The sequence below is a fragment of the Pygocentrus nattereri genome, chromosome 1, assembly GCF_015220715.1.
Source record: "Pygocentrus nattereri isolate fPygNat1 chromosome 1, fPygNat1.pri, whole genome shotgun sequence".
In the NCBI taxonomy this organism is placed as follows: domain Eukaryota; kingdom Metazoa; phylum Chordata; class Actinopteri; order Characiformes; family Serrasalmidae; genus Pygocentrus; species Pygocentrus nattereri.
The window spans coordinates 51596332-51623394 of record NC_051211.1 but is presented as its reverse complement, the minus strand read 5'-3'; the positions used below and the strand labels follow the sequence as shown (position 1 = coordinate 51623394).

Sequence of the window (27063 nt, the reverse complement as noted above, 5' to 3'; positions counted from 1 at the left end):
CCTTAAATGTTCAGATGAGTCCATGTGGGTGTTTTGTTGAATCTAGTCAATCATAAATAATATTGGTCAGAATAGTTAGCCGATTTTTGACAATTTTATCAGACGTCCCCCGGTGTCTTTTAGTGTCTTGCAAGGTGTAGTGTAATTGCAATATGTAGCAATATGTGATATGTAGCAGCCTGAAAAGCGTGAACTGTAGTGAGTAGGATTGGTTTTCTGAAGTGAACCAGAATGTTGGTTTCTTCTCCAAACAGCATTTCACTCCATTGCTACGGTGATAATTAACTCCATTTTGAAGTGGTTTACACTATGTAGGTCACTGTGGGAACAATCTTTATTTGGCCATTATATATTCTCTTTTTATTTTTTATCATTTATTTTTTCAGAATTTGAAAGTAGCAGCAACTCATTACATTGTATTAAATGTTCAATGTGAATGGATCAATGGAAAAGTGTGAAAGTCTTAGGCAACCAAGACACATTTTCAAAATCTATTTATTTGTGTAGTTTTTGTTTATTTGCTGAGAAAAGTGTTAATATTTGAATAAACAAAATGCACAGAATATTAATTAATAATTATATATATATATATATATATATATATATATATATATATATATATATATATATATATATATATATATATTATCAACAACATATCAATGATGTGGCAGCAGTGAATACACTCAGTAGATTATCAAGAGACAGAGGCAGAAATAAAAAGTGTTCATAATCTGCTGAATTCAGTTGTTTGTCACTTTATTTGGAGAGTCCAAGTTCAGATCTGCAGATGTTTAACCTGAGAGGAACAGGATTAATACAGACAATCAACATCCTCAACCGGCTGTTACAGACACACTGCCACCCTTCAGTACCAGGAGCTTGATTGGATTAGGCTTTGGCTGAGGTTAAGGTTAGGATTATGGCCAGGGTGAGGGCTAGATTAGGGTTTAGGTTTTGGTTAAGGTTAGGGTAGGGATTAGGGCCTAAGGTTGGGTCAATGTGGGTAAGGTTGGGTTTTGTGTAAAGGAAGTATTATTAAATCTTCGTCATGTACCTTATCAACAACACATCTGCTTAATGTGAATACTGCATTAGCAGTACATCTTCAAGATATTTACTTTAATTTAATCCTATTTAATGCATTCGGATGCCGCTCTATTGCTACTTTAGTGATATGTTGATGTGTTACTGATATTCTCTTGCGAGTTTATTAATCATCTACAATCTACAAAGGATTACTCCAAAGCTACCGACATGTATAAAAAACACACATTCAGGGGTGCCCAAACATTTGCACACGACTGTGTGTGTGTATAAATGTATACAGAGGGATGTTGAGCCTTTGTCCTTTCTTATTTTTTCCTATGATGAGACAAAAGGATGTACCTAGCAGAGCTCTTCCCTTGTCATTCCTTCACTTTGCCTGAGCTGCTCTAATCCCTGTTATAAAGCCACAACGTTACAGGCAATTCTGTGCAATCTGTGGATCATGGCAGCCAACCAACACAACACAGTCTAAAAGAATTCCTGATGATGATGATAAATGGCTGGTGTTTTGTCAGAACCAAACTGGAATGCAGATGGGTCAAAACAGCTGGCTTTCTGGCTCCTGCCCTTCTGGGAGCGGGTCAAGGGCAACATTTTCCACAGAAGCTCGTATTTTCTGAGGATGGTCCAATTGTGGAGGGACACCAGGCATGCTCCCACCACAAGGCGTAATGGAGGCAGCTGCTTTTGAGGATTGAATTCAGCTTCAGATTCAGATTCCTTTATTGATCCCAGGGGGGAATTGCAGTTGTTACAGTTGCAGCCATTTATGTAAAGAAGTAAGAAGAAGTGATACTTTTTTGATCCCACAACCGGGGAAATTCCACCTCCGCATTTAACCCATCTGTGAAGTGAAACACCACATACACACTAGTGAACACACACACACTAGGGGGCAGTGAGCACACATGCCCAGAGCGGTGGGCAGCCCTATCCACGGCGCCCGGGGAGCAGTTGGGGGTTAGGTGTCTTGCTCAAGGACACCTCAGTCATGGACTGTCGGAATAAAAAATAAACACTTTACTAATAATTTAAGACAATATAGAGAATTTACAGTATGTACACCAGATTTAAGTACTTAAGAATATAGTAAGGTGGCGGTGATCGTGATAGTAATATGAAACATCAGGTATAAAGCCGTTACAATTATTTGAATTATTTAAATTAAGTTAGTGTCCCTCTGAGTTATTACACACACAATTGCACATATGAACAGTAATATGACCGAAAGCTGAAAACCTGTTAGCTTTATGCAAACAAACCAGGCTAAGGGGCACTGTTCCCCGCTAGCCCTGTTAGCTTCTCTTTAAGGCATGCAAAACAGTTCAAAACAGTGAATATTTGGTGCCACGGAGGGAAAACGTGACTGCAAATGCCTCCCTCTTTCTCTCTCTGCTCCTACCCGGCTGACGGGTGATTGACATCAGTCACTGGCCAGTGACGGGTCATTAATCAAAAGGCTGATGAAAGCTGGGGGCTCTAAGCCTCGGCCCTCAAGACAAGGATGAGACAGGGTTCTGTCCCTCCAGGGTTATTACATCTATATTTCAGCCTCTCTCTATCTTCCTCCCTCTGTCTCTCTCTCTCTCTCTCTCTCTGAAGCCTGTAACAGCCTAGAGGCTACCTCTCTCTCTCCCTCTCTCAAGAGAGGAACTGAACTGAGCCCTGCCTCATTCTGCAGCTTAACTGACACGACACGTGTGAAGGGTGCGAACGTTCGTTACGTGTCTGTGTTCTTATCATTTCACATCTTCACCAGTCACATTTCCCTGTTGCTGGTGTGAAAATATGGGCCATCGCTGCCTGGAGACACTTTAGGGAGAATAACAGTGAGAAAAGAGTATTTCACAAGTCGTGAATAGCCGTGCACGGCGACTGTCACATTACATCTGGTGAAATGTCAGAATAATGTTATATTAGTGGATCAAAAGAGAGGCAAACTGGTTACAGTGCTTTATTATCACCTGCAATGTCCGGCCAAAAGCACTGTAGCCTTGGCTCAGGAGTCGGCAACATGTGGCTCTGTTTAGCTCTTTTATTGCCCTGCCCTGCTGGTTTAGCGCTTTTACTGCCCTGTTGTGGCTCCACAGCAGAATCAGATTTGTAGGTAAAACTAAAATAATCCTCCTTTGCAGTAAAATAAAGCTCTGCTGATCGCTCAACAGAGTTAACGATAAACGGTCTTAAACGCTGGAGTTGATGTAGAGCTGCTAATTCACCCTTTAACCCTGAAGATTGGTGTGCAGACTGCTGGTCACCATAGCAACGCAGACAATCTCGCCTAGTGAGTAGCTAACGAAAAGGGAAAGATGAATATTCATAATTTGGTGACGAATGGACTGTTATAATCACTCCATCTTGTTTCCTGAAACGTTTAGTCTGCTAATCTACACCAAAACGTCATGATGCTGAAGTCGCTTCTCATTCGAATTTCCCATTTCACCTTAAATGGTGCAGCATTTACAGTCTGGTGCCTGAGGCCCATTTAAGATGGAACGTTAAAATTTGAACAAGAAGCTGGCAAATGAGAAGCGACTTCAGCCTCGTAAAAAATCTAACGTGGAAAGACATTTTACAGGAAATGATTCTAATTCTGCAGACGTTTCCTGCTGGAGATGTGAGAAAAGCAGCCGTAGCTGAGCTAAAGCTTAAAGCAGAGCTTTAAGCAGAGCTAAGAGCTATTGTGTTTTTTAGCCTATACTAGCACATTAGCACAAACTGAGGCATATTTACAGCCAAGATGATAAAATGGACATTGTCACGTTCTGAACGGGTGGGGAGGGAAGACCCCGGGGGACAGGGGTTGAGGTAGAGAGCAGATTAATTCTTTACACACAACTTAAATGGCTTTTCAGCCTTTCACATTAACGTCCTGCGGACTCGTTCCATTTGGCTCCCTCTCGCGCCTCGCCGGGGTCTCCTTCTCTCTCGTAGCTCTGACGCCTACTGAAGGGAGAGATGACCATAAGTAGGCTGGCAGAAACAAGGCACAGGTGAGCATCGTCAGCTACTTAACCCGCTGGTTCAACCGGACCGGCCTCTCCGTCCCGCATTCAACGCTTGGCCGCGCCCCCTTCTCCAGAGACTTAAAATGTGGCTCCAAAGGTGGTCTGATTTTTGTTGACTGCCTTAGCCTCATGGTAATTCTTGGTAAAGAGTGTTCGGACAGTGCTATTGCTATTATGGTTACAATAGTACGTGTATCATATATTAGTGTACATTGCTGCTACAGAATGCGGGTGGCTTGTCATGCCATCATGCCACAGGCGTCTCAGACGTCTGAATTACCCTTCTGAAAGTAGGAATTCCATGCTGGTCTATGTGAAATGTCATTCCAGGTTATCCCAAAAATGTTGGGTTGAGGTCAGGGCTCTGAGCAGGACACTGGACCTCCTCCACACCAAACTTCTCAAACCATGTCTTTATGGGGCTCTCCTTGTGCATAGGGTCTCAGTCATGGAAGAGGGAAGGTAGCAAGTTTGTCAACTATATTAGCTGAAAAAGATATTTCTCTGTTCTTGATGTTGCCTCGACAAGCCAACGTTTCCACATCATTCAGCGAGCAGAAAAATCATTTACCTCACGCAGAAGCCGACACCTGCCTTTCATCTAGCATTAGCTCGTCCGCTGAGTTAAGCCACAGAGGCTGATGGGCTCCCCGCTCGTCTGTCTGCTTCCTTTGTGCTGCTGAATTTGTTGTATAGTCCTGCTGGACAGACGGCTGACAAAGTGATATTATAGCAAATTTCATTGCCATTCAGAATGTAAAGAAACTGACCAGATGGCCTTTTTTGTTCTTTGCCACCCAGCTAGGTTCATTATATAGGATAATTCTGCACCAGATGTATTTTCTCCACTACGCTCATGTGTGCACTCTTAGCTTGGCGGCACTGAGCTTACTAACTCTGCCTCTTTACTCCCCAGCTCACGCGTGTTCCAGTAGAGGCCTGTGAGCAGTACTCGTCATGCAATGAGTGTCTGGGCTCCGGGGACCCACACTGCGGATGGTGTGTGCTGCACAGCATGTAAGTACCACACGCTTCCTCTTCACACTGGCTGCATTCAGCTAGCTTAAGGGCAAATGTTAGCATGGATCATTCAGTAACTGCTGTAGGCAGCAGAGGGGGTAGATGGGCTAAATCTGTGCTGAAAACCCTGTATTGAAATGTCATGAATAAAATATGTCAACACAGTTATTGCCAAAGGTTAAATAAATAGAAATACAAAATTGCATTGATATGTTTTTGAAATGTGGAAATTACACTACATGGCTAAAAGTGTGGACACCTGACCATCACACCTATATGAGCTTATTGGACATTCCATTCCAAAACCAGGGATGTTAATATGGAGTTGAGCCCCTTTTTGTGGCTTTAACAGGAGTTTTGGAGTGTGTCTGTGGGAATTCAGTCAAAAGAGCATTTGTGAGGTCAGGCAGTGATGTTGGGTGCGAGGCCTGGTTCACTATCAGTGTTCCAGATCATATGTGCAGGCCACTGGAGTTGCTCCACACCTTTCTGGAGCTCGAATTCATCACTCCAGTGGAGTCCAGTGGCGATGTACTTTACACCTGTCCAGCTGACATTTGGCATTGCACATAGTGATCTTAGGCATGTGTGCAGCCACTTGGCCATGGAAACCCACTTCATGAAGCTCCCTATGCAACATGATTGTGCTGCCAAAGGTGGCATCCTATGACAGTGCCACGTCACTGAGCTCTTCAGTACGACCCATTATACTGCCAGCGTTTGTCTATGGAGATAGCTATGTGCTTGATATCATACACCTGTTAGCAGTGGGAACATGAGAAGTGAAACACATGAACTTGATACTTTTGGCCATACAGTGTATATACATTCAGATCTCAGGGCATCACTTTATTTTGGTAGATGCTTGCATTAGGTCTGTATGTTTTAATGAGTTCCTTATTTATTGTGCACTTAGAGTCTCCCTCTAAATAGAGAACAGACACCTCCCTCTCACCCCCCGCCATAGAGAGATGAGCTAGAGGTAGTCTGTGGGCCCTCAGGGGCCTAGCACATTTCCCACTTCACCATAAATTGAATTGGATTCTTGCGAGGACCCTAGAGGTGCGTGTATGTGCGAGCGTTCTCACCTCTCTTCAGGGGGGTCTGCAGCTTTGCAGGTTTCTCAGACCTCCACACTTCCCTCCCATACAGACAAACACAGCACCGCTGGCACTGAGGACCATCAAGGCCAGAAAAGGTCACAGAGATGCGGGTGGTATGTCAGAAACAGCATACAAGGTCTAAAGCCTCTTAAGTGCAAGAAAACACCCAAAGAGAGAGAGAGGTTAGAAAGAAAGTAACTTGTATGAGTGTAATGATGGAGGGATGATGATCCTGTTGGGGCTGTGGAGTTCACTCTGCTCTCACAGGACATGCAGAAGCATTAGAGGACAGTGCTGTGGGCTTTTGACTCGCAGCATTAGCCACTTGGTTGGCTAAGTTCAGGGAAAAACTTGAAAACTTGTGCCTCTCTCTCTCGCTCGCCCTCTTTCTCTCTTGTTCAGTGCATTAGCAGAGAAAGGTGAGACTGGGGGCTTAAATAGCATGTCTGTGTTTCAATCCTCCAGAGACTCCCAGCCCTCTCTGAGCTCTTCTAGCTGCTGCCCACACCACAACAGCCCTGTCCTGCTCTCCTCCACTGGGCAGCGATGCAGTTTTGTTGCCTGCTAGCATTAGACATTTTTTTATTTTCTGCAGTTATTTATAGATTTGCCGTGAAGTTTTTCAATGTGTAGCGTCAGCTAGAGGTGTATGACCAAAAATCTTCTATATCATTTAATATCAATAATAAATATTATATGTCACGTAACTCATCCCACAGTTTTTGAAATATCAACACCGTTCCAGCTCCAGATTGTCTGGTCAAATTGTGCGATTCAGGCTTGTATACAGCTTTTTGATTGGATGCACGTTTTTCATAAAGTCTTCATTAAATTCCGATTTTTGTTCCCATAGGAATGAATGGGGTAAAAAAAATTGCATTGCAATCTACTGTATTTCTGCTTGATCAAAAGACTGTATTTCACATATACTATCTCAGGGCAGGCTCCCAAGCACAAATTCACTGTTCTGACCCGCACACATCAGTTTGTCATTTTTTCTATCCCTTATTTCTCCCATAGACTCCCATTCTTTTTCGTCACCACATAAACTCTATTACTTCACCAAACTACAAGCCCTCACTCAGGGCAGGTCCACAAACTCTACTGCACAGCCATACTGATCTGCACTCCTCTATGTGTCATTTTTTCATCCCTTGTTCCTCTTATAGACTCCCCTTCATTTTTACCCACAAACAAGACATATAAATTCCTTTGACTGACAGCCACCAAAATGCATGTACTCACTCAGGGCAGGTCCTCAAGCTCTAATCCACAGATATACTGACACGCACTCCTCTATGTGTTGTTTCTCATCCATCCTTCCTCACATAGACTTCCATTCATTTTCAACAACATATAGCTAACACTTGGCAACTCTCTACAAATGACTAAATAAACACCTCGTGCACCACGGCAACTGCCTAGCAGCAATTTAGCAAATGCATGGGATACCATAGCAACTACCTAGCAACACCTTAGCAACCATCTGGGATACCATAATAACCACCTAGCAATAACCTTGCAGGAAAAGGGAACCATTTAAGCTGCGCAATTGTTCTGTGTTTCCTTCAGGAAATCAAGAACAAGACTGAATGTCACTCACAGGGTTTTTTCTGTCAAAGCTTTTGCAGCCCCTCCATTTCGCAACAGAGCTTCAAGACATTTATCAAACTGACCATTACATAGTTTCAGCAAACTAACATTAGAGGGGGCTGATTGTCAGTCAGTCAGTGATATCAGGCTTTGAGGAGATCACCTGATGTGTTACTATCCCATTAATATTTATTATCATCACATAAATAAACTGATGAATTACTACACAACACACATGCATGTTGACATTTATGTCACTTGCATTATATTTTCTACACAAACATCACAACATAGAGGCATCTTTTTATATTAAGGCCTGCATCTTGCAGACAAATTCAATATGATAACAATAAAAATGAAAATTGTGAAAATATATGATAGAAATGTGGGTTTTGTAATGCATATGCACTAATTTGATCAGCGAGCGATGCCAGCGTGCTGAATTTCAAGCACACAACTCTTTAGTTGTTTGGTTTAAAGCTTCAGAAAGCCTCGTTTCTCCCATCACTAGTTTTCAGAGTCGTGAGTGAGTGGCTAGACTTCTCCCTTCCTATCTAGCGAGTAAAACAAGTGTAAATTGCTTGTAATTAAGGAGCGAATATTCAAAGCTTAGGCATTTATTGCTAATACTAAATTGAGCCAAAATCATTTTATATATAATACCTCAAACATACATTATAAATTACAATAAATAAAAAAGTTTAAATTTCATAATTATCATTATTGTCTTATGGCTCAGGCCTGATTCCAGCTCACCTTGCTTGGGCATGGAACCAGTAAACTCCTGTTTTTGACCAGTGCCGCAAAAGTCTACCTTTCACAGAAAACTCTGCATGGACATCCTGCACTGTCTGCTTTCCTTTAATGGGTTGTGATTTAATACGCACGAGGCGATTATCTTAACAGAAGCCGTTGATCGTTCCCTGCCAAGGGGCTTTTTGGATCCTGTCCATGTTGATGTACTGTGGGAGCGGGGTTCTAATGACCTGGCTGTCCTTAAAAGAAAGAGCTAATTGGTGGCTACACATTGGGCTGTCAGAGAGCAGGCAGATAACAATCACATCTCTCTCCATCCATCCCTCTCTCTTCTTTTCATCTCTCCGTCGCTCCTCAGCCCCGTCCCAAAGGGTGAGAGAAGCAGTTTTGAAATGACAAAAGCTCCCTATTTCGCCTCTTAGCTGTGGGGAGCTGGTGGTCCTTGACCCAACAGGTCTTTATGAGGATTAGAGCATACTTGCACTGGCTGGAGCCAAATCACGCTCCCTCCTGTACACCTCCGCAGGGCCACCATGGCAGTCTGGCTGCATGCTTTATTCCTTGCGACCCCCACCCCACACAACGTTCTGCACCAAGCCTCGTTTTTGACCCCTCCTGCCACTTCCCAGACTTTTCTGCTCTTCTACTCATTTTTCATTTCGTCCTCCACTGCTTTTCTTCACACAGTACCACTTCTGCGCTCTCTCTCTCCCACCCTTGATCTCTCTCTTTTAACTAGACTCAAAGTTTTTTTGGCATGAACATATGAAGTTACAGTGCTGGCAAAGCACTTGAGTTTGTTTATCTTGCATCAGTGTTTTAATTAGTCTATATTCTATAGACTTTATAATGTAGCAGTGAGAAAATGAATCCACTCCTAAGGTTTTGCAGTGCTAGAGATAAGCACCTAACACATATTGCAGACCTCATATTGACTATATGTATATATGTATCTATAGCCATGTGAGTGGAAAAAATAAGCTTCCCCAGAATGTATATATATATATATTACTTTTAATAATTCTCTGACAGGTTGTCATATCAATCTGAGCAGAGGTTATAGATGATGTGATTTATATAGAGTGAAAGATGTCACCAACAGCCAGTGAGGGCAGTGGTTGCATGGCTGCATGTTCCAATCAGCTAGTGTATATATCATACTCACTTCTGCCTTAAAATATGTGAACAAATTGAAAGTTTCTGCAAATTTTAGAGCACAATTTGTATTTATTTGTTGAGTTTACCATATTTAGCAAATTGGATCCTTGTTACAGTGGAGGCTCTGGAGGGCAGCTGGGGTTTTCCACTTTGCTTTTGTTAGTTCGCTGCTTGTTGATTCATCCATAGGTCTTCCACAAGCACTGGCTGCTGAAGTTGCTGAAGGCATCACTTTAAAAGCAGCTTAAATGAGATGAATGCAGTTGTAGATATTATCATAGCAACAAACCAAAGCTGTCACTGGGTTTCAGCCTGCACTGCTACAGAATGAAGGGTCAAACTAATGAGTTAACGGTGTTAAAAAGTTTTGTGGCAAGTTAAATTATCTTAGAAACTGGCTGTATATCTGTTTGTCTTTCTCGGCCACTGTCTCCCTCGAGTCCTCCATTTCTTGTTCCCCCACTCTTTCTTAGTGCATGGCCTGCTGCCCAGAGTGAGTGAACACTCTCTCTCTTTTGAAGGAAACTGGCAACCCAACCCCGGCTCTCCATCCCTGCCCGATTGATCGCCCCCGACTTTACCTTCCCCACCTCTCTCTTTTTTCTTTCTCTGCATATTTAACCAAGGCCCAGTAAACCCTGCCCAGACTAACTCTTTTCCTCTCTCCTCTCCCCCTCCAAGCCCCCCACCCCCAGCTCCCTCGTTTCCCTGCCCTAATCCCACCATCTTTGAGCTGGAGAGAGGATTAAAACCATAACTCAGCATTGATATTTCCCCTCATGTTGCTGTATTGTTTTTAAAGGGGAGGGATTGGGGATAAATCCCATGGTGTGGCGGATCAATAGGGATGATGGTGGGGAACGGGAGATGTATGGCATTGTCAGGGCAATCGGGTGATTTCAGCAGCAAGCTGCCGAGCATGTGGAGAGAATTCACACCTTCTCACACATGCCAATAAAGCAGGGGGGAGAGAGCAGGGTGGGATGCAGCAGGCGTTTTCAATTAAGGCCTATCTGCTCTTGCCTGAAGAGAGCGATGGGAGGGGGGCAGAAAAAAAATCTTCTTTTGACAGTTTTCCCCCTTTTTTCATGTTGGCCTCAATTTGGGACAAAAAGCATTAGAAGTGCTACATGCTTTCCAAGACAGTGTTTACATTGAAGAAAGACAAACATTAACCCTTAGATGTCTAGAGTAATAGCTGTGAAATTTCAGCCACTGAAACATTTGAAAAAAGGCAGAAAACAACTCAAATATTCTTTCCTTGATGGACTGGTTACCTGTGCAGAGTGTTCAATTCCTTCTGCCCAATGAATGCTGGGATAGGCTCCAGTAGTTACATTCTGGCACCTTAGGCTTCATTTAAGGTTGAACAGGAAAATTCTTATTTTTATTTATACTCTATTTTTATCCTATACTAGAACATCAGCACATTCTAAGACATATTTACAGCCAAGATGGTAAAACGGACATAAAATGTTGAGGCTCCGAAGTTGGTTTGATTTTTGTTGGAAGAACAAAATATTTCTTCTTAACATTTGGGTTGCTGACCCCTGCATTAATGCATGTACTGATGCATATACCCCTGCATTAATGCATGTACTGATGTCATATATGTCAATTTGACATTGACATATATGACACACCCTCTTAAACAGCCAGCTATGCCATTAGTGAGATCTGGGTCCCGGGATTGTACTGTTTAGCTTTCCTCATTCAGCTCAAGGGCTTGAAAATTAGCTGTGAAGTGTTTTGGAGGAGGAAAGCACAACTGTGCAGCTTTAAGTAACACTGGCACAACAAGGTGGGTGAAACAATTAGCAACAAGTGGGTGAAAAAAAAAGAACATTTATAGAATTGCACTGTTAAAAAATGAAAAGGGTAGAGGGTGATTTGAAGTGTGTGATTCAGGTTGATAAAGTATTGCCTTTATTTATTTGAACTGCTATTTTTCTAATTATAGAATGTATTTGACCAGTTAAAGTGCCTGTTGCCACCTGCATTTTTTGGGTTGAATGACAAAATATTTGATATTTTGCATTTTATAAAGAGAGCGTATTCATGAGAAAGTGCAATGAGAAGCAATGACTACTAAACTCGTCCCAGGCCTTGATCTGCAGTCTTGATACCTGTTCATACAAGTTGGCTCGTGTGGATTCCTATGAGTTTGTGTTGCAGAGTGTGTGTTGAAATTTCGGATTCCTCCACTGTTACTCTGCTGGGGCGCTTAGGGGTCGGACGCATCAACAAGTCTGATCTGATATCAATAAATGAACCTAGAAGGTTAAAAATGATCTCAAGATAGATTGCAGTAACAAGTCAATGTGCTGACTGCAGTCTGTAGAACACACCTGATTCAACTCATCAGCTAATTACCAAGGCCTTCATGTACTGAATTCAGAGTGGTAGACAGAGGTAAACACTAATCTCCACAGTAGTCCACAGCACCCAGTTGACCTGGAAGGGAAACTGGAATAATGTAGCATCATTACATTAAATTCAATGTTTAATGCATGTTAATGATGGAAGTTTGATTCATGCTGCAATTCAGCCAGTTCATTTTCGGCACTCTGGATCAACTTAGCAGTATCAGATTCTCTATGAACACAGGGCTACGTGATGGTGTGCATCCAAGCCAGTGTACAAAAGTACACATAGAAAGATTATTGTTATGAAATGTAAACAAAACAGCCTCTTTTTATGTGGTTTATATTTTATGTTCTGCTTAACTGGAACATATTGTGGGCTCATTGACATAGTCCAAGGACGAAAGCTAACTTGCTAAAGTGGTAATGGTCCAGTCTCATTCGAAGACAGGATTTAAGATCAAAGGTTGGCTGTAGGACTCCATACAAAATTTAAAAAATAATACCTATGTTCAACTCACACACGATGCTTATCCCTCTAAATATTCTGTCTGTGTTGGACTGGCGACCTGTCCAAGCTGTTTAATGCCTTCTGCTCAATGAATGCTGGCATAGCAGCAGTAACATTCTGACACCTCAGGTGCCATTTAAGGTGGAATGGTAAAATTTGAAGAAGAAGCTGGCCAATCAGAATGTAACGCCGGGGAGTGATGATGAGGTGGATGCATATGCGAAGAGAAGCGAGATTTATTAGGGGCAAATCCAGAATCAGGGTCAAAACGGTCCAGGGTCAGAGAGCCAACACAGATAGATCTGGGAACAGACATGACAAAAAGAAACACAGACTAAACACACAACCGAGGCCAGCAGAACACAGGGCTTAAATACAACAGGGTTAACAAGAAACAGGTGGTTAACACAGGTGGTTACAATCAGGGGCAGGGTCTGGAAACAAGGGGACAGGACCGGGAAGAAACAAAACAAGGAATCACATGGACAAGACCAAAACAAAACAAAAGCACATGGAGGACTGCGAGGGGCCAATCGTGACAGAGAAGCAACTTCAGATTCGTAAAAAATTAAACATTGAGAGACATTTTACAAGAAATTGTTCTACTTTTGGAAATGTTTCTTGCTGGAAATGTGAGAAAACAGCTATAGCTAAGCTACAGCTTAAAACAGCAGTTTTTGCGCTTATACTATATTTTTATCCTGTAGTAGTACGAGTTACAGAGTTATCAGCCTGTGAAGAGGGGCTGAGATACATGTCATCTGCCTCTCACTGTTTGGAACTGGTGGGTTTGTGTGTCCATCAACATTTTGTGTGAAACTGACCAATGGACACTTTAGGGACTGACCCATCATGCCAGAAACAGTGTGAAATGGCGTGCAGAGAGTTTGCAGCTGCTGAAGTAGCTGCAGCGGTTGGAAAGCAGTGATGAAGATAACGGAGCATTTTGATATGATACATATGAGTGTCATGTTGTATGAAGAGCCTTTAAAGGCCAGTTTAAGAAGCTGTGAACAAATTTAGAAAATGCCCTCAGACCCCAGAGGGTTAAACTGCCTAGAGGGGTGCTTTTTAGCTATGGTGCTCACTGCAATTGAATCTGTTCAACCAACTTATTGAAAAGAATCGGTTTGAAAGAATGGTTTATTCATGAACTGGGCATCATTAGCGCACATGGCTCCTCGTGTCCAGATAGAAGGAGGTAAATTGTGCAGATACAGAAATCGCCATGGCAGTGTTGAGTCAGAGGGCACGACCCTGTGTGGGTTGGTTGGGCAGCTGCTCAAGTGTGTGAATGTCCTAATGACTGGATTAAAAATGCTGTGTTTTGAACCAGGCGGGTTGGTTTTTATGCAGCGTTTGGTCTCTTAGGAACCCACTTATGTCAGTCACCCATAGATGCTACACATGTACTCTGACATTTGAATGAGAGACATTTTTAGAAGCGAGGTGAAAATGGCACAAAATCATCCCTAATCTCTCTCGCTCTCTCTCTCTCCCCCTCTCTCGCTCTCTCTCTCCCTCTTTTCCTTTTAGTATCGCGTAATCATGATCACACAGACTCTATTATCTCTAAAACTATCTCTGCCTCTCTTCACCCTTTCTCTAAATTTGCCTAAAAAGTCTTTTAGACTATATTTTGATTCACACGGCTTTTGTTCGCCATTGGCTCCTGTACTGGGGTCAGAGGTTATGGATTCTAGTAAACAGAAACTCATCACGGTGAGCCTGTGTGTAATAATGTTAGATGGTTATCTCTGGCTGTGCTTGTCTCAAAGCCTCGGCACTGTCCTCTTTGCACTTCACACCACATAGAACAGGCAGAAGGGCAGATAACATCACTGATCCCATGAGAGAACCACAAAGAGCCAACTTAACGCCGCTCTAACCCCAGCACAAGGCCTCTTTCTCGCTATCAATTGCTGCTTTGTTCGCTTCCTCTTTGCCATTGTGGACGGACCTCGATTCCTCGCTCAGTATCTTCTCGCTGTGGTTCTCGTGTCTTCTTTCATAGCAGAAAAGGCTCAGTGGGTGTGTCCTTCACTGAAGGCCATTGTTGGCTTTATTTGCCTACTTGCTGACCCTTCTCAAATGGGCAGTAGTTCTGAGATCAACACCTTGTATCAGTGGCAGGAAGGCATTGAATCTATAGCTTTGATAATGTGAGACGTGCCATGTCTACTTCCCAGAAAGAGGCAGGACACACTTAAGAAGCTGATAAACAGGTGCAAGACGGAGATCGCTGTGGATGGCATATGGTTCTTTTGTAGGTGCTGTGGATGACTTATGGTTCTTTTTAGGCACTATGGATGGCATATGGTTCTTTTGTAGGTGGTGTGGATGACTTATGGTTCTTTTGTAGGTGCTATGGATGGCATATGGTTCTTTTGTAGGTAGTGTGGATGACTTATGGTTCTTTTTAGGCACTATGGATGACCTATGGTTCTTTTGTAGGTGGTGTGGATGACTTATGGTTCTTTTGTAGGTGCCTGGATGACATATGGTTTTTTTTGTAGGTGCTGTGGATAATGTATGTTTTTTGTAGGTGTTATGGATGATGTACGATTCTTTTGTAGGTGTTGTGGATGACGTATAGGTCTTTCGTAGGTGCCTGAATGGCTGTATGGTTCTGTCGTAGATCCCTTGGTGTCATATAGTTCTTTGATTTGCGCCTGGATGGCGTATGGTTCTTTCGAATGTGCTATGGAAGACGTATGGCTCTATAGTAAGCGCTGTGGATGATATATGGTTCTTTCATAGGCGCTGTAGGTAACCTGTGATTCTGTCATAGACGTTGTGGATGATGTATGGCTCCTCGATAGGTGCTATGGATGTTGACAGTTTTTCAACTTAAAAGTTTGGTTTAAAAACATGAAGAGCATAGCACAGTGCTTTTCACTCGCGCTCCACAGACCGGTAGCTGGACGGATAACACCTTTTCATAGATGACGCCTCTTCAGACACTTTTTTAAATTATTGTGTATGGCTGTGGTTCTCAGTCCAGTCCTCAGGGACCCCCAGACAGTCCATATTTGTACTTGCAACACATCAGGACAGAGCAAAAATGTGGACCGTCTGGGAGCCACAGACAACAACGAAAAGAAGTGTTTGACAGGGCGTTAATTAAACTCCCCCTCAAATAGTTTACATGGAAACTTTGAGGAAGCTATCAGCCACATGAACCTTCTCTCTGCTTTGAGATGTGTACACCTATCATTGGACTGATATGGCTAGGCTTCTGGTTGGCCACTTTATGGCCACTTTAAAAAGCTGCACTCACATTATAGTCCACTATACAGGTGTAGCCCATCTGTTCCTATAATGTTCCATATTCTTCATTGGTCAGTTGTTATAAGGGAAATAAGCAAACTGTACTGGATACTGGCCTTCAGTTCCACACCGGACTAATGGATGGATAACAGAAAACATGCAGCAACAGATGGGCTGCAGTCTCCAGCTTTACACCAGCAAGAAGGACCTATAAATTCTGTGTTTCCGATAAAGTGGCCAGTTCTTGTACTTGTGCCACAGCTTGTACTGAGTGATAGCTCTGCTCCTCCATGCAGTTGAGAAGAAAGTCAGCAGTCCTTCAGAAAGAGAAGGATACATATCTGCAGAGAGACGGAGAGATATGGACGGAGGGAGTAGGGAGGGGGTTGACCTCACTCTTCGACCCAGACTGCAGTTGATAGTGAGCGTGTCTGTGTGTGAGTGTCTGAGACCCACTTGAGGAGATAGTGTGACACTAAATTAACAATGCATTAACTCTGTCCCCGGTCTCCAGATATTTGGCTCTGACCTTCAAATTGTAGATCCACTACACACACACACACACACACACACACACACACACACACAGCCAAACTCTTTGAATGGCGCGGACCGAAGGCTTTTATTCTGCTAATATGTCCTCCCATTGACCTGCGCTGAGTGTAAACCAATCTGAAGTCCTGATCGCATGAAAGATTAAACATAGGATCAGTACCAACGTGAAGCCGATTGATTTGGTGGGTTTAATTCCCAGCAAAACAGTGCTGACAACGACGGAAAAGAAAGAAAGACAGAACAAAAGAAAAAAGATAGAAAGAAAGAAAGAAGAACAAAGCAAAGAAAAGGTAAAACTGAAAGAAAGAAAGAAAGAAAGAAAGAAAGAAAGAAAGAAAGAAAGAAAGAAAGAAAGGAAGGGAGGAAGAAAGAAAGAAGGAAAAAACGAAGGGAGGAAGAAAGGAAGGAATAGATAGATAGATAGATAGATAGATAGATAGATAGATAGATAGATAGATAGATAGATAGATAGATAGAAAAAGGCAGATAAAAAAGAAACAAAAATAAAGACAGAAAAAAGAAAGAAGAAGGAAATAAATAAGCAAGGAAGAAGGTAAGAAAGGAAGGCAGACAGACAGAAACAAGAAAGAAAGAATAAAAGTTAAATAGAAAGAAAGAAAGACAGATATTAAGAAAAAAGGCGGGTATAAAAAAACAAAAAGAAGACAGAAGTAATGAAGAGAGAAAGGAAGAAACACTGAAAGAAAAAATGAAGGTAGACAAACAGACAAATAAAAGAAACAAAGAAACACAAAGAAAGAAGAACAAATGAAAGAAAAAGGTAAAACTGAAAGAAAGAAGGAAAGACACAAGCAAAGAAAATCAAAGACAACAGGCAGAGAGAGCAAGACAGACAAGCATAGAAAGGAAGAAAACATGCAGAGAGACAGACAGGCAGCTGAAGACAGACAGAAAGAAACAAAAATGAAAGCAGACAAAAAGAAAGACAGAGAGAGAGAGCAGACAAAAAGAGAGACAGAGAGAGAAAGCAGACAAAAAGAAAGACAGAGAGACAGAAAGCAGACAAAAAGTAAGACAGACAGAGAGAGAAAGCAGACAGAGAGAAAGACAGACAGAGAGAGAAAGCAGACAGAGAGAAAGCAGACAGAGAGAAAGACAGAAAAAAGCAGACAAAAAGTAAGACAGACAGAGAGAGAAAGCAGACAGAGAGAAAGACAGACAGAGAGAAAGACAGACAGAGAGAAAGACAGACAGAGAGAAAGCAGGCAGAGAGAAAGACAGACAGAGAGAAAGCAGACAGAGAGAAAGACAGACAGAGAGAAAGACAGAGAGAGAGAGAAAGACAGCCAGAGTGAAAGCAGACAGAGAGAAAGAAAGACAGACAGAGAGAAAGCAGACAGAGAGAAAGAAAGACAGACAGAGAGAAAGACAGACAGAGAGAAAGACAGAGAGAGAGAAAGACAGCCAGAGTGAAAGCAGACAGAGAGAAAGAAAGACAGACAGAGAGAAAGCAGACAGAGAGAAAGAAAGACAGACAGAGAGAAAGCAGACAGAGAGAAAGACAGACAGACAGAGAGAAAGCAGACAGAGAGAAAGAAAGACAGAGAGAAAGCAGACAGAGAGAAAGACAGACAGAGAGAGAGCAGACAGAGAGAAAGACAGACAGAGAGAAAGACAGACAGAGAGAAAGCTGACAGAGAGAAAGCAGGCAGAGAGAGAGCAGACAGAGAGAAAGCAGGCAGAGAGAAAGCAGGCAGAGAGAAAGCAGACAGAGAGAAAGACAGACAGAGAGAAAGCAGGCAGAGAGAAAGCAGACAGAGAGAAAGAAAGACAGAGAGAAAGCAGGCAGAGAGAAAGCAGGCAGAGAGAAAGCAGACAGAGAGAAAGAAAGACAGGCAGAGAGAAAGCAGACAGAGAGAAAGACAGGCAGAGAGAAAGCAGACAGAGAGAAAGACAGACAGAGAGAAAGACAGACAGAGAGAAAGCAGGCAGAGTGAAAGCAGACAGAGAGAAAGCAGACAGAGAGAAAGAAAGACAGACAGAGAGAAAGCAGACAGAGAGAAAGAAAGACAGACAGAGAGAAAGCAGACAGAGAGAAAGAAAGACAGAGAGAAAGCAGACAGAGAGAAAGACAGACAGAGAGAAAGGAGGCAGAGAGAAAGCAGGCAGAGAGAAAGCAGACAGAGAGAAAGCAGACAGAGAGAAAGACAGACAGAGAGAAAGACAGACAGAGAGAAAGCAGACAGAGAGAAAGAAAGACAGAGAGAAAGCAGGCAGAGAGAAAGCAGACAGAGAGAAAGAAAGACAGACAGAGAGAAAGCAGACAGAGAGAAAGAAAGACAGAGAGAAAGCAGACAGAGAGAAAGAAAGACAGAGAGAAAGCAGACAGAGAGAAAGACAGACAGAGAGAAAGCAGACAGAGAGAAAGACAGAGAGAAAGCAGACAGAGAGAAAGACAGACAGAGAGAAAGCAGGCAGAGAGAAAGCAGACAGAGAGAAAGACAGACAGAGAGAAAGCAGACAGAGAGAAAGACAGACAGAGAGAAAGACAGAGAGAGAGAAAGACAGCCAGAGTGAAAGCAGACAGAGAGAAAGAAAGACAGACAGAGAGAAAGCAGACAGAGAGAAAGAAAGACAGACAGAGAGAAAGACAGACAGAGAGAAAGACAGAGAGAGAGAAAGACAGCCAGAGTGAAAGCAGACAGAGAGAAAGAAAGACAGACAGAGAGAAAGCAGACAGAGAGAAAGAAAGACAGACAGAGTGAAAGCAGACAGAGAGAAAGAAAGACAGGCAGAGAGAAAGCAGACAGAGAGAAAGAAAGACAGACAGAGAGAAAGCAGACAGAGAGAAAGACAGGCAGAGAGAAAGCAGACAGAGAGAAAGAAAGACAGGCAGAGAGAAAGCAGACAGAGAGAAAGACAGGCAGAGAGAAAGCAGACAGAGAGAAAGACAGACAGAGAGAAAGCAGACAGAGAGAAAGCAGGCAGAGAGAAAGACAGACAGAGAGAAAGCAGACAGAGAGAAAGAAAGACAGACAGAGAGAAAGCAGACAGAAAGACAGGCAGAGAGAAAGCAGACAGAGAGAAAGACAGACAGAGAGAAAGCAGACAGAGAGAAAGCAGGCAGAGAGAAAGAAAGACAGAGAGAAAGCAGACAGAGAGAAAGAAAGACAGAGAGAAAGCAGACAGAGAGAAAGACAGACAGAGAGAAAGACAGACAGAGAGAAAGCAGACAGAGAGAAAGCGGACAGAGAGAAAGCAGACAGAGAGAAAGACAGGCAGAGAGAAAGACAGACAGAGAGAAAGCAGACAGAGAGAAAGACAGACAGAGAGAAAGCAGGCAGAGAGAAAGCAGGCAGAGAGAAAGACAGGCAGAGAGAAAGCAGACAGAGAGAAAGACAGACAGAGAGAAAGACAGCCAGAGAGAAAGCAGGCAGTGAGAAAGACAGAGAGAAAGACAGATAGAGAGAAAGACAGGCAGAGAGAAAGACAGACAGAGAGAAAGCAGACAGAGAGAGCAGACAGAGAGAAAGACAGACAGAGAGAAAGCAGACAGAGAGAAAGACAGACAGAGAGAAAGACAGACAGAGAGAAAGCAGGCAGAGTGAGCAGAGAGAAAGACAGACAGAGAGAAAGACAGACAGAGAGAAAGCAGGCAGAGAGAAAGCAGACAGAGAGAAAGACAGACAGAGAGAAAGCAGACAGAGAGAAAGACAGACAGAGAGAAAGACAGGCAGAGAGAAAGACAGACAGAGAGAAAGACAGACAGAGAGAAAGACAGGCAGAGAGAAAGACAGACAGAGAGAAAGCAGACAGAGAGAAAGACAGCCAGAGAGAGAGCAGACAGAGAGAAAGACAGGCAGAGAGAAAGACAGCCAGAGAGAGAGCAGACAGAGAGAAAGACAGACAGAGAGAAAGACAGACAGAGAGAAAGCAGGCAGTGAGAAAGACAGAGAGAAAGACAGACAGAGAGAAAGACAGGCAGAGAGAAAGACAGACAGAGAGAAAGCAGACAGAGAGAGCAGACAGAGAGAAAGACAGACAGAGAGAAAGCAGACAGAGAGAAAGACAGACAGAGAGAAAGACAGACAGAGAGAAAGCAGGCAGAGAGAGCAGACAGAGAGAAAGACAGACAGAGAGAAAGACAGACAGAGAGAAAGCAGGCAGAGAGAAAGCAGACAGAGAGAAAGACAGACAGAGAGAAAGCAGACAGAGAGAAAGACAGACAGAGAGAAAGACAGGCAGAGAGAAAGACAGACAGAGAGAAAGACAGACAGAGAGAAAGCAGACAGAGAGAAAGACAGACAGAGAGAAAGACAGGCAGAGAGAAAGACAGCCAGAGAGAGAGCAGACAGAGAGAAAGACAGACAGAGAGAAAGACAGACAGAGAGAAAGCAGGCAGTGAGAAAGACAGAGAGAAAGACAGACAGAGAGAAAGACAGGCAGAGAGAAAGACAGCCAGAGAGAGCTAAGTCTAATCGAGGTGTTTATGTGGTGAGTAATGACTGTAATGACTGTGTATCTGATCAGAGTCTGTGAGTCGTGTTCATGAACCACAGTCATGTAACTCAGCAGCGCCGGTCTTTAGGGTCACCACATCGTACTGAGGTCATTCTGCCTGACTGGGTAACTGCAGCCTCTCTAACACGGCTCTTCTGAAGGTTCCAGATAATATAAACGTACCGTGTTTCACTGGCCTTAATTAGACTTAAAGAGAGCGAGGAGCCCCTCGTATCGGTTGATCTGTATTTTGTGTCTGATAAAATAATTCCTATTGGATTTGATTACAGCATGTAAATGAGGCCTAAAGTGAAAGTGTAACGGATTGAAAGGCCGTTTTGAGTTCATCACCTCATTTAAACGCCGCAGGAGGAGATGTACCAGTGTAGTAACTGTTCTTGCGGTTCCCTGGTTCCCTACAGTGGGTTGTAAAATTTTCCGCAGCTGTTGAAAGCCGTATGATCAAACACACCCCCCACCAAACCCCAACCCCCTCGGGACCGGCTGTGACATCAAACTGCATATTATGTCATTTGCCGTATCCGTGGCGTTCGATCCGTCTGCCGCTAATCCCTGAACGTGTCGAAAACGTATTTACAACAGTCTGATGCCGTTATCCCTCCTCCTTTCATGCCTCAGCCGATCCCTTTGGGTGTGCCTCGCTCCTCCTGCTGAGGAGGAGACGCAGCGGAAACACACATTTTGCAGGGTGGCGTGAATCCCTGCCCCGCCGCTATGATGGGTTTAAGTGATGTGGAGATAGATGGGCTGTAAATCATAATTAAGATGGGGAAACAATGCTGTCAGATAAATATGTACCTCTGTGACGGCGCGTGACGCTGAGTGGGCGAGAGCGGAGGGGACTGACAGTAATGCTAATGTAAGCTGAATTCATTCCCACTCTAATATCATTATTAGGGCCTCTGTGGAAGACGGGTGCTAAAATGTAGCCAGAAGAATGCTAAGTCTAACGATGGGCAATCTCTCTCTCTCTCTCTCTCTCTCTCTCTCTCTCTCTCTCTCTCTCTCTCTCTCTATCTCTCTCTCTCTCTCTCTCTCTGTCTCTCTATCTCTCTCTAGCTCTCCTTATTCCTTCTAAACATATATATTTAAGATGTATAACATCTTATATGATTCTGTGGTAGCTCTTTACTGTAGGTAAACACCGGTCTTTATTTACACCTACATAAGCTTGTCATGACAACTGACATAAGCCTACATAAATGTTTATAAACGCTTATTCCAATAGGTGTAATTCCCTATAAATGATACATTTGCCAGTTTCAATTACAGTTACAGTTGCCTAAAGTAGTCTTTATGACAGATGATGCCTATTGCAATAAGCTTTTAGAAACAGTTATGTCAGTTGTCATGACAAGCTTATGTAGGTGTCGTGTAGCCATATGAACGGTACCCTACAGTAAAGTTTTACCAAACTAGCTCACTACTTGTTAACTAAAGGCTTTATGACACCTACATACACTTGTCATGTCAACAAGCCAAACTGGCAATTGTAACCTTAGACAGAAAGTAGAAGTAAAAGCATTTCTAAACATTTATGTAGGGTTATTTCAGTTGTCATGACAAGCTTATGTAGGTGTCGTAAAGCCTTATTAACAGTACCCTACAATAGTCTTACCATCAAAGTTAGCCAGAGTAGGCTTTATGGCGCATGACGTCTATTGGTATAAGCATTTATAAACAGTTATGTAGGGTTATGTCAGTTGTCTTAACAAGCATATTTAGGTGCCATGTAGTCTTATGAACAGTGCCCTACTGGACATGGCTACGGCTTCCCGTACGACTAGTCTTGTAGAAAACGTAGCAGAAGATCAAACTCTATTATTGTAAGACTGATGATCTGGTTCAGACATAGACTGGAAAAAGTGATGGATCGACTTTGCTTGATTCAAATGTCCATCATTTCCACATGAATACAAATATGTCAACGCAATTTCATCTCACTTTGCTCACTTTTGGCAGGGATTGTTGTTGACGTAATGCATTCTATTCATGTGGAAATGATGAGTCAAGTCAATTCAGCGCATCACTTTTTTCCACACACTAGATCCTTCGTTATGAATTAGCATGGGAGCTAATTGACTAGACGAGAACAGGAATGGACTAAATGTTGCTAATCGATTCAGATGTAGCTGTACAGCCACAGGAATGGTTCAGGTATTGATTGAAAGCCGGACGCTCAGCCTCAGTCTGGTTAGAGATGCGTCTCCGGCTATGTTTGAGTTCATAGCTGTGCATTAATTATGCTGTAACTGTGATCTCAGTGTGAAAACAGGCCCTTACATTAGCCTGCAGTTCTGAAGGTGGTGCTGGAGTTGCTCCAGGGTGATGCTCTCTGCGGCACCGCGCATGCAGGCCTGCTCCTGTGCCAGGTGAGACGGGCATCTGGTGGCATTTCTTACAGGGCTGCTCATCAGCACTGCTATCTTTAACACAGTGTGCCCGTTCATGACATGTTGCTGATTTTCTAAGTGAAAATATGTTAACACTTAACCCTTGTGTCGTGTTCAGGTCTGTGGGACTCATTTTCAATGTTTACCAAAAGAAAAAATCATGTCATTTATTATTTTTTCAACCTCAGATTCTTGGCCTTTGCTTATTTTCTGTGAAGAACATATAAATGAACCCATTTTCAGGGTATTCACTCTGTTCACCCCCCCACACATTTATATTACACATGTGGACAACTTGGCCAGGCTGCTGACTGGCTACAGCTGCTAAAGGAGAACCCTACGCTGGACACTTGTGATATTTCAACATCTGGTATTTTTACATAAATAGTTATGACTGTATTGATTTAAAAACAATAATGCGGTGGGTCCACCAGACCACTGAGTAACAAACACATCAACACTTAAACTTGTTTTAACACACTTAAATATACATTTATCTGTGAATATAACTGAACTATGTGTTTGCCGAGTTTAACGTATTGGAAAAAACACTAAATATGTGACAATAACCTTTTCAAAGAACGAAACAGAAACGTTCTAATGATGGTTCTGTATAGTGATATAATGATTTCTCTTTAGTAGCTACCAATATTTCAGCCTCTCAATACCTAGTTGTCTTTGTACACACACACACACACACACACACACACACACACACACACACACACACACACACACACACATATATATATATATTTGTTTTATTTCTAACTAGCTCAATGTTCTGAATTGATATTTTGCTATGAACCCCTTTTCACAGTAATCATAAAAACTATTTCCACCTGTTTTGAGGTCAGTTTGAACTTGAGCTTCATGACTTTTTAGTGTTTGACCGTTTGCAGATTAAATGTATCAGGAAACCAGCTGATTGATCTCAAGTGCAAATAAGTCCATTTGTCCCCAAATTATCGACGTTTGTCTTAAATATTTCTCTTTGCCGTTTTGTTAACTACAAGCTAGGCATGATTGTTGTCTGTGTTGCTATGGTGACCAGCAGTACTGCTGTGTTCAGTTGTATACATCTTTATTTTCTGCCAGGTTTAGTTAATCCAGTTGCCCAGGAGTGTTTTCACTCTGCGCACTGTAAAATAGGTCAGTATGCGAGTTACGTTTGTACAGTTTGAATTTCAGCTCCGCATGTTGAAGGAAACTGAGGGCCTGTATTAACTCAATGTAAACAGCATGTGAGTTGTATTAGCTGCTTTTCCTGAAGCGCTGAACTACTTTCAGCCTGGGTGGAGGTAGGCTTGAGCAAGGCAGGTGGTGGGTGGCCAGCGGTGGGGGGTGGTGGTTGGCGAAGGAGGGCGGCTGAGGGGGGATGAAAGAAAGGAACACGCTCCAAAAGTGACGGGGCGTCAGGATGGAACTGCAGCCTCTCTCGCAACTGTCACCGAGATGTGTGGCAGTGCAGGGAGCGCTACACGACTCAGCCTATCCACCGCTGTCACACCACTGTCACCCAGCACCCAGAGACACGGAGAGAAAGAGAGAGAGAGAGAGAGATAGAGAACCAGAGGGAGAGAGAGAGAGAGAGGTGACCTGTCGCAGCCTGACAGACCATGAACTAGATGGGAGAGACTGACACTCTGGAGAGAGTAGGGGGAGGATTGGGAATGAAGAAAGAGAGAGAGAAAGTGGGGGAATGAAAAGACTGAGTAATGAAAAAGTGAGAAATAGATTGAATGGAAAAAGTGAAAGAGTTATAGCTGAAGTATATTTACCCAGAGTGTTAGAGAGATGGATAGAGATGGCTGCTGCAGCAGAGGCCTTATGTGATCAGTAATAAATCCATCAGACTCACCGCCCACTGTTTCAATTTGGGGTAAGGATGAAGCTGCTTCTACTGGTCCTGCATCACCATGTATGGACGGTGTGTTAGTGTGATAATTATACAATATAGTACAACAAACAGCAGTTTCTTATAGGACTAATGGCTATTACTCTTAGAAGTCTTAGAAGTAAAGGTAACAACAGGTGTTGTTTGCCTAAAGAGCGTTCTTTATCTATCTATCTATCTATCTATCTATCTATCTATCTATCTATCTATCTATCTATCTATCTATCTATCTATCTATCTATCTATCTATCTATCTGTCTATCCAGCTGGCTGTCTGTTCATCTATCTATCTATCTATCTATCTATCTATCTATCTATCTATCTATCTATCTATCTATCTATCTATCTATCTATCTATCTATCTATCTGTCTATCCAGCTGGCTGTCTGTTCATCTATCTATCTATCTATCTATCTATCTATCTATCTATCTATCTATCTATCTATCTATCTATGTATTTCCAATCACAGGAAACATTGAGTCAAAGCTATTCATTAAATATAGATTAAATATAGATTTGTTAGTCATTTTTCCCTGGATTTGTTTGAGATGATTTTTATACTGAGACACAGAAAATGCACCCAACTTCTAAGACTGAACGTTGATATGGAAAAATATCCCTGCAGATTTCCTAGAAAAACTGAAAGCAAGTCACTTGAAAAGAAGGAAAGCTGTAATAATGAAGAGTGGACACACTAAACAGTGAAAAAACAGATGTCATTGTACATTTTTGAGACTTCTATGACGTTTTCTGTTAATCCTACAGACTTCTGCTTTTTCTTGATGCTGAAAAATGAATAACTTGTACTTAGTGGTTAATTTGACTGGAAATTATGCAATGAAGGGTGATCTCTGACCTTTGCAGAATACTGCCCAAGACAGTTTATGCTAAGTGTGCTCCTCACCTTTGATACATCCACATCTTTTTAAGCGTCTCCTCTCATCACTCAGTATGTCGAGCAAAGCATCACTAAACTACCTTAACTCTGAAGTTGCTTGTGATCCTGTAGCCCCGTCCACACCACGTTACGTAAGGAGACAGATGTAGATGCGAACAATGCAACTCTAAATGCACCTTGGCATCATTTTCCCACAAGCTGTTTTCAGAGATTTCAGAGCGTTAGCTTGCCACCCCATGGGGGCTGGTATTGAACAGTAAGGATCGATTGCAGTGTGACTTACTGAGGGAACTGTTCACCATAGGAGGCATATAGCTTGGCCGGCACTCAGGGTGGGATCCAAACCCAGGCATGTTTGAGCTTGAGAAGGCTTAATTTAATCCCATCTCCAGTGTCAGACACGTTTTACCTGGAGAAACGCCACTCAGACACATAAAGTAGGCCATTTCTTTTCATAACGCTACCTTGGGAGGTGATACGGCTGCTGACAATGCTCCTTTGAAGTTATAATTCACCTTATTTTGGTGGGGAGCAGCCAGGCTTCATCAGGCCCTACCAGATAGAGTGGATCTTTCAGTTTCCTGTCCTCTAATTTTAGAGTATCTGAACATTGATCCCCCCCCCCCCCCCCATTCGTCACGCCGTGACCTGTTGGACCTCTAATCGCTCTCTACACTTTTGATTGGCTGTTTGGAGCAGGTGGGAAACTCGCTAAGTTTAGTCCTCTCTCAGGTTACTAATCTTTCTGTGGCTCCTTTCTCCGAAAAAGCTGAGTCATCCTACTTCAAATCACCTGAAAAGAAGGTCTTCAAGGACATTGCTTTGAATGCTTCGTAGAATTTGCAGCACTCAAACACAAAGATACTTTTTTCTTTACTTTAATTTTATGTATTTCACTGGGATGTTAACCAAACTAGGTCTACACTAACTGGCCACTTTATTAGGTATCTACATTTATTGATTATTTTTGTAGGTCCACACAGCAAAAACTGACGTTAGCCAGTA

General features: G+C 42.7%; 1 protein-coding gene across 1 annotated transcript in view; it reads left to right on the top strand.

The window, feature by feature from the left end:
• The window catches only part of plxna4 (plexin A4), a 432713-nt gene that overhangs the window by 247046 nt on the left and 158604 nt on the right, over positions 1 to 27063 (top strand). The window contains exon 5 of the mRNA XM_037538616.1: positions 4975 to 5075. Within this exon, the coding sequence (XP_037394513.1) occupies positions 4975 to 5075 (101 nt within the window). The remainder of the gene's footprint in view (positions 1 to 4974; positions 5076 to 27063) is intronic.